We start from the raw sequence: 17,624 nt of genomic DNA on the forward strand, positions 1-17,624 counted from the left end.
GCTTTGGTAGGTGAGATCAGAGCAGTGTTTAACCTAGAGCTAGTTTTGTTCCATTCATGAGACAAAATCATTTTGAGTATTCCTCAGTGCCCCATGGCTTGTGAGGCTTTCCATTCTAGCTGTTGGGAATAGGAACTATTTCTGGTCCTGTGTGAACTCTGATGATTTATCCCTCTAATCATTTTGGGTGGTTCTTCCCCTGGCCATGGGTAGTATTTTAGTCTCTATTACTGTGTAACAAATTATCCCAGAATTTAGTGACTTAAACGGTACATATTATCTCTCAGTTTCTGTTGGGGGTCGGAAATTTGAGCCTGGCTTAGCCAGGTGCCTCTGGCTCAAGTTCTTTATGAGGTTGCAGCTGTCTGCCAGGAATGTGGTTTCATCTGAAGACTCAACTGAGAGGAAGCCACTTTCAAGCTCACTTGCATGGCTGTTTGCAAACCTTAGTCCCTCACCTTGTGGGTATCTCTTCGGGGCTGTTTTATGACATGGCAGCTTTCTTCCCCAGCAGTGAGAGAGAGCGACACAGGGTATATACCCAGGGCGGAAGCCACCGTCTTTTTTTTTTTTTCCCCTCCCCTCCTCACCGTCTTTTTAACCTAATCTCAAAAGTGGCATCCATCACTGCTGCTATATTCTATTTGTTAGAATCAAGTCCAACCCACACTTAATGGGAGGATAGTTCACAAATGTGTGGCCATCAGGTGGTGGGGATCACCGAGGGCCATCTTAGGGCTGCCTACCACTGGTGGTTCCCTAACATCATACCTATGCTGCTCGGTACTCAGCTGAGACGAAAGCAGTCCATCAGATCTTCAGAGTTCTCTCTGTGTGCAGCTCTGTGAACCCTAGCTGCCTTGTCCTCCCTGGACACTCAGTTCTGTCATTAATTCAGAGAGATTGCTGGGCTCCTCCTGGGTTCCCCTTTCTTGCACTACTGCCCAGAAAGTCTCCAGGCAGTGGGCTGGGGCAGTGACAGGGATCACCCCATTTGTTTTCTGTCCTGCAGGGATAAGTGTTCTTCGTGGCCTGATGCCCAATGTCTTGAAAACCATTTTTTCATATATTTGTACCAGCATTTTATTACTTTCAGGTGGAAGAGTAATCTAGGCCCTGTTATTCCATTTGGCAAGAAGCAGAAGTCTAAATCTATGTTTCTTTCTTTTTTTATTGAAGTGTAATTGATTTACAATGTTGTGTTAGTTTCTGGTGTATAGCATGTACATATACATATACATGTATATACATATATATGTTCTTTTTCATATTCTTTTTCACTATATAGGTTATTATAAGATATTGAATATAGTTCTCTCTGCTATACAGTAGGACCTTGTTGTTTATTCATTTTATATATAGTAGTTTGTATCTGCTAATCCTAAAGTCTTAATTTATCCCTCCCCCACCTTTTTCCCTTTGGTGACCATAAATTTGTTTTCTGTCTGTGAGTATGTTTCTGTTTTTATATTAACAGGCTCAAATTTTAATAATTTTTTTATATTCCATACATAAGTGATACAATATGATATTTGTGTTTTTCTTTCTGACTTCACTTAGTGTGATAATCTCTAGGTCCATCCTTGTTGCTGCAAATGACATTATTTCATTCTTTTTTATGGCCGAATAGTATTCCATTGTATGTATGTATCTAGACATACACACAATCTTCTTTGTCCAATTCCATCTGTTGATGAACATTTAAGTTGCTTCCATGTGTTGGCTATAATTGTAAGTAGTGTTGCTATGAATATTGGGGTGAATGTATTTTTTCAAATTAGAATTTTCTCCAGAAATATGCCCAGGAGTAGGATTGCTAGATAATATGGTAACTCTACTTTCAGTTTTTTAAGGAATCGCCATACTGTTTTCCATATTGGCTGCACAAAATTACATTTTCATCAACAGTGTAAGAGGGTTCCCTTTTCTTCACACCCTCTCCAGCATTTATCATTTGTGGACTTTTTAATGATGGCCATTCTGACTGGTGTGAGGTGATACCTCATTGTAGTTTTGATTTACATTTCTCTGATAATCAGCAATATTGAGCATCTTGTCATGTGTCTATTGGCCATCTATATGTCTTCTTTGGAGAAATGTCTATTTAGGTCTTCTGCCCATTTTTTGATTGAGTTGTATGAGCTATTTGTATATTCTGGAAGGTAAGCCCTGCCAGTCACAACATTTGCAAATATTTTCTCACAGTCCATAGGTTGTTTTTTCATTTTGTTTATGATCTATGTTTCTTAATAGATGAGGGTTTTTTTTTTGTATGGATGTACCGTAATTAAACCAATAATCTTTTATGGATATTGTGGGTTATTTCCAGTTTTTCACTGTTACCTCACTGTGGTGAATTTCCTGATGTGCTTATCTTTGCATACTTCTGCAAGGAAACATATCAGATAAATTCTTACAATTACTAGATCAAGTAATTGGTCCAGTCTGTACTGACTATGCACTTTTAAAATGTTAATAAATATTGTTAAAATGCCTTCCAAGTAGGTTGTACTCATGGTTTTTTGTATGTGCTCTGTTCATCAAGGCCTACTCCTTGTGTAGTTTGAATTTATTTCTGTTAACATTAATTTTAATAGTTGATTCTAACACTGGAGATCTATTATAGAAATCAGTGGTATTGAGGTTTAATTTTCATACAATAAAAAATGCACACATTTAAAATGTGTAGTTCAATGAATTTTAACAAATTTATATCTGTTGTAACTACTACAGTCAAGTTGTAGAACATTTCTATCACCCCCAAAAGTTCTCTTCTACCCCTTCCCAGTCAATCTCTATCCTTCACCCCTGGCCCTAGGCAATCACTGCTCTGCCTTCTGTCACTCTAGGTTACATTTGTCTTTCCTATGGTTTCATGTGAATGGAACCTCATATGTGTCCTCATATGATTCCTCTGGCTCCTTTCACTCTGCATAGTATTTCTGAGTAGTATTCTCTTGGAGTTCTTTTTGGCAGCTCTCATAGGGGGCCTATTATGTGCTAGATATTGTGCTAGGCATAGCACATTTTATCTATAATTATTACAGTAGTCCTAGGAGGGTGCCTCAAGACTATGGGACTTGTCCAAGGTTCCATGGCTCTTCTTCCATTTATCTTTCATTGCTGCACCTGCCCCCAGTCCCAGTTTGAAAGCCCACATAAATGTGATCTGGTAGTGGAAAAACACGAGCTTTGAATTGGATAGGCCTTGTTCAAATCCAAGCTTCAGCCCTTTCCTGGGTGACTTAAACTCTGCTTCTCATTTTGTCTCTTAAATGAGGCTAATGACATTTGTCTGCATATAATGGATATAAAAGCTCTAGCTCAGGGCCTGGCACAGAAGGACAATACTTGGATGCCACACTTTTTCCTTTCTATTTTTCTTAATTTCCACATGCATCAGGTTAGCCAGGCAGGAGACTATGATATACCTCCGAGCACCACGACTGCAATCCTCATATATGCAAAGACCCATTAATGTGTTTTCTTATGCTTTCTCTAACAGATTTGTCTCCTGTGGAGAGATTTAAGGAATTCCAGATCAGAACATACCCTGTACAGGACTTTAGTTTAATGAAACTTCTGCATCTCCAGAAAGCCCAGGGGCAACAGGGATCCAGCTTCAGTAGGAAAATTAAAACTTCAGGAAATACTCTCCCAAAGACCTTGGGCTCAAAGATCAAGTAAGTTTTACTCTTGACGGATAGAAGATGTCCAGATTCTGGCTGAAAAGAAATATAAAACAACATTCAAGGCCGAATGTCAGGGATGCTGGGAAGGGAGGAGAGGTAGCAATTGGCTTGACCCCAAAGGTTGGGGTATGTGCAGAAGGCAGCCTAGAGAGGTCCTAGGTTTGATACCCAGGGGCTGCCTTCTCTGCCTCCAGCTTGGGGCCACATTAGATGGTCAGCTACTTCCTTTCTCAGGGAACCCATTTGAGGAAGAAGGAGCAGGACACATCTTTTGGTGATGACATTCTGTCTCTATCACTGGGCCTTTTTGACTCTGAGCTTCAGAAACTCAGAAGGGAAGCAGTAGGTAAGAGCTTTGGAGTCAGTTCAAGCCAGGCTCAAATCCAGGCTTGGCAGCTGATTTTAGCTGTGTGTCCCTGAGCAAGGGACTTGACCTCTCTAAGCCTTAGTTTCCTGATCTATAGATAACAGTATCTAAGTCTCGAGTTTGTTGTAAACCAGCAATTAAATGAGATAATGATGATTATAGCTAACACTGTTGGAATACTCTGTGCCTGGTACTGGGTGATCTGATGAAATCCTCACAACAACCCTATGGGGTAAGCACTGCTATTATCACTCCTATTTTCCTGGTGAGAAAACCAAGGTACAGAGAGAGATTGAGTTACTTGTTCCAGGTCACACAGATAGGAAGTGGCAGAGCCAGGATTCAAACCTGAGCAGCTTGTTAGTACTCAGTCTTGTTATCTGGTACTATCGTCATGACAGGAACAAAGTGGGTTCACAGTGAAGGCTGCACTCTGCCTTTCCCGGAGAGGAAGGGACACTTAGCAGGCACTGGCCTAGAGTCAGCTCAGCGCTGGGCCCAGAGCAGCATAACCTGCACCGCCCCCACCATTAAATATGAAATAAAAAAGATCACAGCAATGCTAATAATGACATCAGTGTCACAGTCTCCATGGTGCCCCAAGGACCGCTTCACTGGAATCCTTTGCTTATTACCATTTCCAGCCTGATTGTCGCCATAATGAGCACCCCATGATTGCTTTGCTGTTTTTCCCTCTGATGGATATTCTTTCCGAGGGATCCAGTGCTTGAAATTCCAATCCTAGTTCTTCTGAAAGTAGAGATGGAACAGACTTAGTTTCTCTGCTGTTAATCGGTAAGGAAAAAGGGGACAGTTTGGTCCCACCGTAAAAAAAATAAAGGACATATGCTTGGCATGTCCTTGGGGATGAGAATGAAAGCCTGCCTTGTGTATCTGTTAGGTGAATTCAGCTATGATTCAGCTGATAAATAATCTTTTCCCTGCCTCTAATCCAGGTAGCATACCGTGTCTTCCTTCCACCTAGCCTGAGACCAAAGAAAGCACAATAGGCTTGCCTGTGTAAAATGCACTCCAGCATGAACAGAGCAGAGTCTACTGACCTCCCAGGGAAATCTGTTTTTGTAAACAAATGAATAAACAAACAAAGCCATCTGTTCTCTACCTTCCTGTCAAGAAGAGCCCCAGCCTCTGCTGTGGCCCCAGGGGCACAGAGCTTACTCTTTCTCAAAGTAGTCTGTTCCACTTTCAGACAACTCTGACTTAGAAATCCCTTCCTCGTGTTGAGCAGTAAGTCAGCCGGCCTGAACTTACCCGTCAGGCCTGGCTCAGGTACATGAGATCCTCAGCTCCTTCTGCATGACAGCCTTCTGTTGTTTAAAGGGGTTCTGTGTCCTCTCGCAGGGCTTCTCCCAGTTAAACCTCTCCAATTCCTGACAGTCTCCCAGGGCTTGATTTTGAGTTTTCTCATTACCTGGGAGAAAAGAGGGCCGATCTCAGTATGCAGTAAAGTGGGGGCTGATTATCCAGGGCCTCATGAACTGGCTGTGGTACAAACGAGTTCTAACAAGTTGTCAAATTTCAGATCCAGGTGTCCTCATTTCATCGACTGTTCCATGATCAATACCAAGTATGGCGATCTCCCCAAGGAGGCTGCAGTAGGGGCCTACATGAAGATCCACACCGTGGAGCAAGGAGACATCTTGGTAGGTGTGCAGAGAGCCTTGTTCACGATAGAGTGTGTACCACCATGGGCTGGGGTGCTAGGTAATGAAAGTAAAGATTTAAAAACATCTTGCTCTAGAGTTGGTGATATTGAGGAATATTGTTGATTTTTAAAGATATGATAATGATATTGTGGTTATGTTTTTTGAGAGTCCTTTTTCTCGGGAGATACATAGCAAAATATTTACAGATAAAATGATTATAGCATCTGGGACTTGCTTTAAAATAGTCCAAGAACAAGGCAAAGATGTCCCCTCTGACCACTCCTATTTAACATTGTTTTGGGAGCCCTAGCTAGTGCATTAAGACAAGAAAAGGAAATAAAATACATAAGATTAGGAAGGAAAAAATGTAGCTCTCTTTGTTTGCTGGTGACGTGATGTCTCTACAGAAATTCCAAGGAATCAAAAACAACAACAATAACAAAGAACGAATAAAACCTCCTGAAGCTAATAGAGGATTATAGCAAGGTCACAGGGTATAAAGCAATGAACCTTTGAAAGCTGAAATAAAACACACAGTGCCATTTACAATGGCACCAAAAACTGAAATACTTAGTATAAATCTAACAAAATATGTTCAGGAGCTATATGCAGAAAACTTATGTAACTATAATGAAAGAATTAAAAGAAGATTTAAATGGAGAAATATCCTATGTTTATGGATTGGAAGACTCAAAAAAATTGTTAACATGTTAGTTTGTTCCAACTTGATGTATAGATTCAGTGCAATCCCAATCAAAATTCTAGCAAGTTATTTTGTGGATATTGACAAACTGATGCTAAAATTTATATGTAAAGTTCAACATAAACAAACTGGTAAATCCATACAATGAAATATTATTTGTCAGTAAAAAATTGGCTAGCAAGCCATGAAAAGACATGGGAAAATTAGATGAACATTTCTAAGAGAATAAAGCCAATATTAAGTATTATATGATTCCAATTATATAATATTCTGGAAAAGGCAAAAACGTGGAGATAATAAAATGGTCGCCAGAGGTTTGGAGTTCAGGGGGAGGGACAAGTAAGCAAAGCACAGTGAATTTTTAGGGCAATAAAATTACTCTATATGAGACAGTAATGGTGGATACAGAGCACTAAGTATTTGTCAGAACCCGTAGAACTTTACAGCTTAGAGTGAACCTTAATGTATGTAATTTGTAACAACAACAAAAAAATCAGGAGATGGGGAGAGGAATACCAGGAAGGAATGCAGACTGACAAGAGAATCTAGCAATGAAACAACCTCAGTGAAGAGGATGGGAGAAAAAGTTGCTGACCTAAGTAACTTCGGAGATGAGTGGAACCTCTAAGACTAAAAGCAAGAGGAGCTACACATGAGCATCGTACTCTGTGACAAAGTTTTTTCCATGAGTGTGTGAATTAACAGTTCTGACACTGCTATACATGTACACTGAAATGGATCAATTAAGTAATGAGTGGCAGAAGGTAGGAGCCAGGTTTTTCACTACTGGAGTGGAGATGTACAGATATGCGAGGGGAGGAGGCTAGAATGACGGTAATGGATTAGAGTTGCAGACATCAGGATGTACTCATGTTTAGCTTAATATAGATACAGATGGTCACATATAGAAACACTTATAGACATATGTATAAACATATATCTTTTGCTCTGTTAGCTGACAGGGCCTGAAAGAAATGGCACACCAGTAGCAGTGAGCACACCTAGAGCCCAGATCTTAGTTCCTAATACCATTCTTCGGTCAAAGAAACAAGGGTTCCCTGGGGAATGGTTAATTCTAGGACCACAGCAAGAAGTATACTAGATGACCCTGATGCATTTTGTAGTAGCAGGAAGTAATGACGTGTTGGGGAAAAAACCTTACATTTATGGGGACAGGCAAATCCAAGGAACACAGGGGCCAACTCGAAAGAGTTCCCAATTTCCAAAGCTGAAACAGTTTGAACAGTCTGAGCAAATGAAGTAGTATTGGATTGTTTAAGTGTAAAATAAACATCCGTGAGTATACACTGATATAATGCATAAATAATGAATAAATGGGAGTAGATACAAATCTCCCATGCAGAAGAATTCTAGATAATTTATGTAGGTACTCTGCCCTAAAAGAGATGGTGTATAACTCTAACCTTAGGTGTGGGCTGCACATAGTGACTTCCTTCCAAAGAATTAGGTATAGAAAGGAAGGAAAAAGAGTAATCTTCAATGGAAAACCCACTGAATGAGAAGTGCTTCCTCAGTCAGGTGATCAAGGCCAAGATCAACAGTAAGAAATCGTGTTGCTGTATGTCCCCTTAATATGAGATGATGAAAGTGGGATGTGATGTGAGGAAAATGGCATTCTACCTCTCTGGTCCTCTTCCCAATAACCCATAACCCCAGTTTAATCATGAGAAAAAAGTCAGACGTTCTCATAGTGGGTCATCCTATGAAACACCTGAGCAGTACTTCTCAAAACTGTCAAGATCATTATAAACAAGGTAATTCTGGGAAACTGCCAAAGCCAGGAAGAGCGTAAGGAGACATGATCATTAAATGTAATATTGTGTCCTGGATAGGATGGTGGAAGAGAAAAAGGACATTAGGTAAAGGCAGGAAATCTAAACAACCCATTGGCTTCAGTTATTGATAATCTACCCCTATTGGTTCATTAATTGTAACAAAGGTATCACACTAATGCAAGATGTTAACAGGAAATTGGGTGCCTGTACTATCTTCTCAATTTTTCTCTGAGTCTAAAACTGTTCTAGAAAAAACAGAGTCTATTAAAAAAATAATTATCCAATAGTGGAGGGGGATGTATGGGTGAAGCAGGTTTGGCCATAAGTTGACCACTGTGCTGGAGCTGGGTGGTAGGGTGGGTAGCATGGGGAGGGGATGTGCCTCAGTCTTCCTGGGGAGGTGCCATCTTCTGACGTCCTGTGTATGGTCATCATTGTCACCATGAATCTCCAGGGTCCTCTTCGCACCCCCTACCCCATGTTATGATGGGCCCTTAGTGCACCTGCTCTGCTGGGCTGTGCATCTTCGGAGGCAGGGAGGTCAGCCCAGTACCGTCCGGGAGCCCCAGGCCCTAGCCCAGCCCTCTGTCCATGCTGACTGAATATTTCCCAGCCTTCCTTTTGCTCTTCCTTTTGCTCAGTAAAACTCTGCCTCCTACAACTTTTAACTAGCTCTCCCCAATACCCCCTCCACCCTACCCACCCCCTTAAAAACAAACAGAAACCAGCTTCCTTGTCACATGATGGCCCCTTAGATATTCAAAGAATGCTGTTTTGTTTTTCATTCAGCGTTTATGGAGCCAGGCACAGTGCCAGTGTCCCATTAATTATTTTCCTATTCTGGGAAGACATTCCTCCATTCCTTCCGCCTTCACGGGATGTCGTTTCCAGCCTTCTCACTTCCGCTTCACTGCGGTTTCAGTGTTCAGAGTGAGATGCTCAGGACTGAACACAGACCACCTGAGGCCAGGCCCCAGCTGTGAATGCAGCCTCGTGTGCTGCCCGCCCATGGAGGAGCTGGGATGGTTGGCCTCCCAGGTAGAATGGAGGCACTACAGGGCAGGAGAGATGTTGCCTGGTCTGGAGAGGGTGACAGGAGTGGGAGGCTGTGTAAGATGGAACAAGAACAACAAGGACTTCGGACTTGATTCTCTTGGCAATCCTGTAAGACTCTGGGTGGGGGCTCAGAGCAAGGTCCTGACTGCCTCATTCACCAAACAGGGCCCAGGGCGTGGACCGCCCCCCACAGCTGCCCAAATATTCATTAACATGATTCTGTGGGAAAATGCCTACAATATGCTTCTGGTAAAGTCCTGTTCTCCCTGCTTTGAAGGCCCTGGCTTCACTCGCAGGAGAATGAATGGTAATAGCTATGACTGTATTCACTTGCCAGGATGTAGGAGTCATTCTCCTTGCCTTTGGAAGCAGGAGTGTAGAGCTGGGTCAGTGCTAAAACAGCAGAGTTTGGGGCTGGGAGTAAGGAGACCCGTGTTTAGAGCCAGGAGGTGTGGGGGAAGCAGCTTCTCCAGGGAACAGGCAGGCTGAGACCTCAGAAATGGCCAAGACTGGGCAGAGGAGCAGGGACAGGGCAGATAGACCCCTCCCATCTTTTAATTTTTGCTTCTAATTAGCTCTCTGTGTGGCCTTGGGCAAATCACTTTCTCTCTCTGAATCTGTGCCTTCATCAGAAAATGAGGACATTCACCTGGGGAACTGCCAGCTCTAATGTTGTGTGTCTCCGTTTGAACATTCACTCAGCGGGTCTTTCTTGAACATCTGTCATACTCCAAGCAGGGTCCAAGGTGCCAGTGTGGGCAAGAACACTGACATCATTCCTGCTCTTGTGGGTCTTGTGATCTAGTCTGGGGAAGTAAACAGATAACGTAGCAAACAAACAGCAAATTTTAAATTGCTGTTTGGAATGGAATAGAAAGCTGTGTTGGGGCAGGGTAGGCTTCTCAAATGAGTGGTCAAAGAAGGCTACTCTAAGGAGGTGCTGTTTCAGCTGAGACCTGAATGACAGAAAGAATAAGCTACAGACAGCCTGGGGGAAGAGTGTTCCAGACAGGAACAGCAGGTCAAGCCTGAGGCTGGAAGGAGCTTGGCACGTTGAGGATATGGGAAGGGAGGGCAGCATGGCTGGAACAGTGTAAAAAGGCAGGGAGCCTCATGAGGTTGAAATGGCTGAAGCCTTGGTGGCCACAGTGAGGAGTTTATTTTATCGTTGGTGCTTTGGGAAGCTATTTGAAGGGTGTAGGCAGAGAAAGGACGTGAGGCTGGCTGGGATGTGTGCGGTGGATGGGAGGTGGTTAACAGTGCCTGCTGGCAGTGAGGCCCTGGACAGATTGCTGGTTCAAACCCTGGCTCCACCACTGTCTGTCTTGTTAACCTTGGGCAAGTTAACCTTTTTGTGCCTCAGTTTCCTCAAAGTGTGAGATTAAAAGCATGGCCTCTAAAGACAGACTCAGCTGGCTTTATATCCTAGCTTTGTTGCTTCCATGCTGTGTGATGTTGGCCAAGTTTCTTAACCTCAGCAGCGTCCTCTGTAGTGATGATGATGATAGAGCTCACTTCCTGGGGTTCTTGTGAGGGTTATGTTAGTTAGTGTACAAGAAAGCTACCAGAGCGCCTGCAATGTAATAAATGCTCCTTAAACATTAGCTGGTGCTGTCATCACCATTGTCATCGTCATCATCATTGTTATTGTAATTATAGGGTACATGACCTTTGATGAGGAAATTTCCTTTTCGGAACATCGTTTTACAGTCTGAAGATGGTAATCCCATATCCTCGGGCGGTGGTGAGGGTTATGTTTATGTAGTATTTTTGCCACACGGTAGGAGCAGCCACTCGGGTTTCTGTGCAAGGCCTGGCGCTGGTTGGAAAGGCCTTCATGCCCATCATACTGAGCACAGCTAACATGTGAGGTGTTTCACTTCTCCCACAATGTCCTCACACATGTCGTCTTGTTTGGACCTTCAATAGCTTCATAAGAAAGATAACAAGAAGAGACAAGGCCATGGCTTAGAGTACTGAATAGTCTTCAGATGGTCATTCTTCCAGGTCTAGAACCCAAATGGATGGGGGGGGCTGGTCCAAATCCCACTTCACATCTCCTTTCAAATTCAGAGTCTTTCAGAGACATATGGGGCAGGTAGTCTCACATCTGTCTCACAGGTGAGCAAACAATGGCCCAGGAGGTATAACTTTGCCCAAAATCACATAACAAGTAAACATATGCATCTTCCTTCTGAAGCCAGGATTATTCCTAGTCTCTCATGGCCTCCATTGAGCAGACCTCTTGGTTTATGGTTCCCTTCACATCTTCTTGAGCCCAAGACAGCTGGGCATCGTAGGCTCTGGACTGCTGACCACCCCTCTTCTCCCTGCCTGAGTCTGAATGGCGGAGAGGCTGAGAGTGAGTGGGGATTCAGCCGTAAGGATTCTAGTCTGGGCTCTGCCCCCTCAGAGTGTCTCCTTAGAAGGGGGTTACACTCTCTGTAAAACAAGCATGTATTCCTGTTGATCTCCATCTCCCTTCTAGATAGAAGTGAGCAGGAGTCCATGCCAGGGAGCCAGAGGAACTCATGTGCTGCACAGAGCCTGTGAGGGGCAGAGAGAAAACTCAGGCTCAGTGGGGACACATGCTTATGAGCGAAGACCCTCAGAAAAGTGCGGGGGGAGGGTGTGGTGGCTGTAAAAGGGAAGATGGAAGAGGAGGACTAGCTGTTTGATTTTGGTTATAGTTGTAAGGAGGAGAGGATGGGCTTACTTGGCACAAGGAGGAATTGAGATATTGGACAATAGGGAATGCTTGTAAAATGCCTCCATCTGGCAGGTGACTGCTTGAGGCCAGTGCTTGCAGAGCCCACTGCCTGGATGGAGGACAGTGGACAGAGGGCCTTGAGGGCTCTTTTAATTTCACGAGTCCAGAGATTTCGAGTCAGGTAGCAAAGGGAGCCCCAGACTTCTCCCCATACCCTGCTGAATGACCCCAGGTGGATTCATCTCTTGTTTGGAGCCTTATTTTCCCATCCTGGGGAGTGGAGCCTGGAGAAGTGGAGGGTCTCTGAGGGCAACCTTTCTGGGACTTCTTTTCTCTAGGGCCTGCACCAGATCCTCCTCCCAGAGAACCAGCATGACATGCGGCCCTTGATTCTCATCAGCCTGGGAGCTGAGGTGATACGGGTGAGGGAAGAGAAATTTTGTGACCTGCTTGACAGTAAGACAATAGAAAATTTGTCGAAGTTCAAGATCAAGTACCCCAGGTAGGTGCTGGACATGTGTGTATATCCCACCAGATTCAATGAACAATTTTTTACCTCTTGTTTTAGTACAAGAAAGGAAAAAATGGTAATACCTAATGCTGACGAGGGTTGAATGAAGTTGGCAATTGTTGGTACACTTTAAATTGGCTCAATCCTTTTGATAACAATGTTGGCATTATGTTTCAAGGGCTACAAAACTGTTCTTATCCTTTGAAGCAGTGGTCTACCTATGAATTTATCTTTATATAACTAAATTACACAGAAAGCTACATACATTAAGATGTTTGTAGCCACCATATTCATAATGGAAAAACAACCACCCCCACCTACAGGTGTCACATCAAGGGATAGTTTAGAAAACTGTGATACATTCCCTTGATAGAATGTAACAGTTTTATTTAAAAAATCATAAGTAAACAGGAAATAAAATGCTACATGAAAAGGACAGGGTACAGAATTGTATATATACTATGACTATGCCTTTGTAGAACACTTACATGAGAAAAATCTAGAAGGAAAATGAGCAAAAATGATAATACCTGTAGTATTGCACAATTTATGATAGTCATTCTCTCTGAAAAATAGGACTAAAAGGGACTTTCTGGTTATAGTTATATATTCTTCTCATGTTTGTTTTTGCAATGAGTATGCATTTCTTTTATAAGGAGGGAAAAAAAGATACACTTTTTAAAAGTCATTGTCAGGGTAGTGACTCTCCAAAAATGGATTTTTTCCTTTAGTCAATCTGCCCCTCTTTTTTTTTTTTTCTTGATAAATTCCTACTCATTCTTTAAGATTCAGCTTCTCCAGAAAACCCTTCCTGGCTGACCTCAGGCTGGGTGGGTTAAGTACCCCTTTTGTACCTTCACAATACTCCCCATGCAGCTCTGTCAGTGGCCATACCACGTGGTATTACAGCTGTTGAGAGCTGTGTAGTTTCTGCACAGTTCTTTCCCTATCACTTGATTGATTGCTTCATGAAGGCAGGGATTGGGCTTTGTCCCCCTCTCATCCCTGGTTCCTGTACATTATGTGGTATGTGGTAGGTGCTCAGTGGAGGTTGGATAAGTGAATGAATGAAAGGGACATACTCATTGTGGGAAACTGGAAAATGCTGAACATTTAAGAAGGTGAAGACCAAAGCCGTTTGTGTTCCTCCAGCAATCCCAGTTAGCATTTTATGTATCTTAGTATTTTGGGGGGATATGTGCCAAATATACATTTACCATTCAGGCACACAAAGTTTCATAACGGAGATCATACCAATAATGCAATTTGACATCCCCCTCTCTTTTTCTTTTCTTGTGGTGATGTTGTGGTCAGTCATGGTTTTTGTGGGCAGATGTGGGGAGCAGGTGATTCCTGTGGTCAAGAAAGAGGAAGGCTGAAGGCAGATCTGTAGAGTTCCTTCAGCCATGTCCAATAGGCACATGAAAGAATTTGACATGGGATTTGTATGACTTTGGATAAATCATTTCCCCTCTTCTAGGCTTCAGACCCCAATCTGCAAAACAGAAAATTAGACTAGATCAGTGTTTCTCCAGGTTTAGAGCATATTCACAGAAGGCTTACAAAATGACTTTTGGTGGTACACGGATTGTAAGCAACCTCGTATTAGACATGACAAGCTCGCTAAACTCATGATTTGACCATCTTGCTGCTTAGAACAAAGCCAAGGTAAATATTTAAGTAGAAGAAACTAAATAGAATTAAGAAAAATTATTAGCAAATTAAAAGAACAGATGTTATGTAGCTATGGCCCAAATTGGGACAGTTTTGTGGAAAAAAAAAAGTTGGGAAACATTGGTGATTCCTTGCAGTTCACCAGTGCCCCAGTTCTCTGATTCCTGAGTACTATCAATATAGAAAACAGCTATTTAGAGCCACCTACTCAAAAAAGGATTTAAAGAGTCTTAGCTTCTCACATAATGTCTAGTACATGATGGGTATCAGTTAAAGTCTGTTGAATTGATATTCAGAGAAGGTTTGCTTAGACTTGAGGGTGACAGATGTCTGGGCGCTCAGTGTCTGTGCTGCGCAGTCAGCACTTGGCTGCAATCAGCTGTAATGCTGACAGAGTTCTGGCTTATTCATTAATTGTTGAACTCATGGTTTTCTAGACTGCTAAAGCAGGCAGAAAACATATCCATTATCTAGCTCAAATCCTCCATGTTTAATTGAGGACTGTGGAGCCCAGGAAAGGGGACATGACATCCTGAAGATCACACAGTCAGTGGGTGAGACACTTGTCCTGTGGATCCCATGGGCTGGATATGCAGAAGCCTCTACCCCTACAAAACACAGCGAGTTCCACGTAGAATAAGAACAGCTGAGGTCACAAGAAAGAAGGGAAACCTCCAAGGGCCCAGAGGAAGAGCAGCCTAACACCAAAGCACAGAGCGTGCTCTAGTGCTGGATGGCCCAGCGGGCATCGGGTGGGGGTGGCAGTCGAGGGCATGATGGGCTGAAGTTTTGCAGCCTGCAAGGACTGACGAAGCTCTCAGTTCAAGTGAGGCAGAGATTGGAGCTGCACGAGGCTGAGGCCTTTAGAAGAGCTACCCACTTTAGTGAAAGATTAGACTAGAAATCAATGTGACCATCAGCATCAGGAGGTGATATGGAATCTTGTCTGTCTTAACTTGAACTCTGGATCCAAAAAAAAAAAAAAAATCCCTTAAGAATGTATAGTCACATGCTTGTCCCTCACAGGTCTGGTGAGTTCCTTAGCCTCACTGAACCTTAGTTTTCATGTTTGTGAAATAGGGTGGTTGTGAGGATCAGAGTTAACAAGTGTAAAGTGCTTGGCACATGGTAAATAGGCAGTCAGGGTTAGATATTGTTATTTATTATGTAAGAAGTTGAGAGTTAATGGAACTTCTTAAGTGGAGACTGCAGTGCTGTGCTGGCAAATGTTCAGCAAGCAACTGTCTGGGAGGTGGAAGGTAACCCTGACTTGAAGTGTTTGCCAGTTTCTGTGGTTTACATCCTCCCATCATGGCCAGTTTTGAGCTACCAGCCTAATGTCACTTAGCATGGACTTGCTCTTGTGAGCTGGTAGGAGCTGCCTTTGGTACCTTTGAGACCAACAAGGACTAACTTGTAGCCCATTCTGACCTCTGGATTTTTTTGTTAAGTTGACCTCTATGAATCAAAGTTGATTTTGTCCTGGTCAATATATTCTACCCAGAAGAATGCTCTAATGTATCAGTGGTTTATCAGGCTTTCCTTCTTAGGGGAGGGTACAGGTGAGTCAGTGGAGGCTGAACATGCCTTTCCCTTGCGGTGGTCTCAGAAGGAAATAAGCCAGTGAGAGCTGAGCCCAGTCCACTCTCTCCCACTTTCCCTCACATGCGATGAGGGAAGGGGGCGGAGTAGACCCAGGGCACCAAGACAAGTCCAAGGTAGCTACCAATTGACATTCTGTCTCTATAGATTTGCCTGTTCTGGACATTTCAGATAAATGGAATCATGTAATATGTGGTCTTTTGTGAATGGCTTCTTAGCATAATGTTTTCAAGGTTCGTTTATGTTGTAGCAGGAATTAGTACTTCATTCCTTTTTATTGTCAAATAATATTCCAGTGAATGTAAATACTACACTTTATTTATCCATTCATCAGTTGATGGACATTTGGGTTGTTTCTGTGTTTTGGCTATTATGAATAATGCTGTTATGAACACTCTTGTGCAAGTTTTTGTGTGGACATATGGTTTCATTTCTCTTGGGTATCTACCTAGGAATGGAGTTGCTGGGTCACAAGTTAACTCTTTAACCTTTTGAGGAACTGCCAGACTGTTTTTCAAAGTGACTGCACCATTTTACATTGCTGTCAGCGATGTATTGGAACCCTTGTTCCAATATCTCCACATGCTCATTAACACTTACTATCGTTGCATTTTAATTATTATTATCCTAGTGGGCATAAGTGATATCTTGTGTGGCTTTGACTTAAATTTACCTGATGGCTAATGTAATTTAAAATTTTCAGTAGCTGCATTACAAGAAGTAAAAAGAAAGAAAAAAGGAATAAAAAAAAGTGTGTGAAATTAATTTTAAAAGTATATTTTATTGAATTCAGTATACCTAAAATATCATTTCAACATGTAATCAACATAAAAATTACTAAGATAGTCTACTTTTTTGTTGCTGTTCTAAGTCTTTGAAATCTGGTGTGTATTTTACACTTAGAACACATCTCTAATTCAGATAGACCACACTTCAGCTACTCAGTAGCCACATGTGGCTCGTGGCCACCATGTGGAATAGTGCAGGTCTAGGGGAAGAAGGTGTGGAAGGGTAGAGGAGGCAGAGAGAAGAGTCTGGGGAAAGGCACAGAGGTGGGACAGAGCACAGTGTGTTTAGGGACTGGCCAGAGTGGCAGGAGGCAAGGCTGGAGCAGCAGGGGTCTGGGAGGGGCTGGCATGGGAACTCCAGCATCTGTGCCTTACCTTCAGCGATGAAGATATGTGCCAGAAGTTCCTCAAGGAGAACAGCTGGAACATCTTTCGGAAGGACCTGCTGCGGCTGCTGGTAGAACCTCGCCAGTGTCCCCGGTTCACCCCAATCCAGCCCAAGAAGAAAGGGATCTACAGCCCTAAGCCTGTGATGCTGGATTTGTATAGCTTAGGCAAGAAGACTAAACCTCGTCATCCCGTTTTTATGGCACCCCAGAAATATCTCCCCCCATTGAGGATTGTCCAAACCATTTTGGCACCCCGATACAAAATCCAGGAACTCCTGCCTCAGTATAAGAATGCTGGGGTCCTTGGTTAGAATCATTAAAAGATGTTGGATTGACCACCATGTTTCCTGAGTGACCACCATGGGAGTTGCGGGGCTTACGGTGGGGTCCCCTGAGAACTGAGCTATGGGTCCAGAGAGATGTTTGGGGGCAGTAAGAGGGGCACCATCTCCCTTGACCCTTGTGGGGCTGAGTAAGCTATGGTCAGGAGACTGGGTGTGGATGGGTTAATCACTTGGGCTAGTCTCAGGGTCTTACTTGATGAGATAGGTGGGAGGCACAGAGACAAGAGCTTTTTCTGCACTGAGAATGTGTTTTTCCTTTGGCATTTTCTTGAGAAACCAGATAAACATTTGAATAGCTCTTATTCATGGTTTTGTGCAGTACTGC

At 43.0% G+C, this 17,624-nt stretch overlaps 1 protein-coding gene across 5 annotated transcripts in view; it reads left to right on the plus strand.

Moving 5' to 3' along the window:
- Positions 1–17,291, plus strand: part of CNBD2 (cyclic nucleotide binding domain containing 2) — a 52,208-nt gene extending 34,917 nt beyond the window's left edge. For all 5 annotated transcript variants that reach the window (XM_072944143.1, XM_031687860.2, XM_072944146.1 and 2 more), the window contains 4 exons: positions 3,506–3,683; positions 5,603–5,723; positions 12,330–12,493; positions 16,948–17,291. In XM_072944143.1, the coding sequence (XP_072800244.1) occupies positions 3,506–3,683; positions 5,603–5,723; positions 12,330–12,493; positions 16,948–17,266 (782 nt within the window). In that variant the 3' untranslated portion in view covers positions 17,267–17,291. The remainder of the gene's footprint in view (positions 1–3,505; positions 3,684–5,602; positions 5,724–12,329; positions 12,494–16,947) is intronic.
- The last annotated feature ends 333 nt before the right edge of the window (positions 17,292–17,624 follow it).

Source organism: Vicugna pacos, chromosome 19 (assembly GCF_048564905.1).
Source record: "Vicugna pacos chromosome 19, VicPac4, whole genome shotgun sequence".
Classification (NCBI taxonomy): domain Eukaryota; kingdom Metazoa; phylum Chordata; class Mammalia; order Artiodactyla; family Camelidae; genus Vicugna; species Vicugna pacos.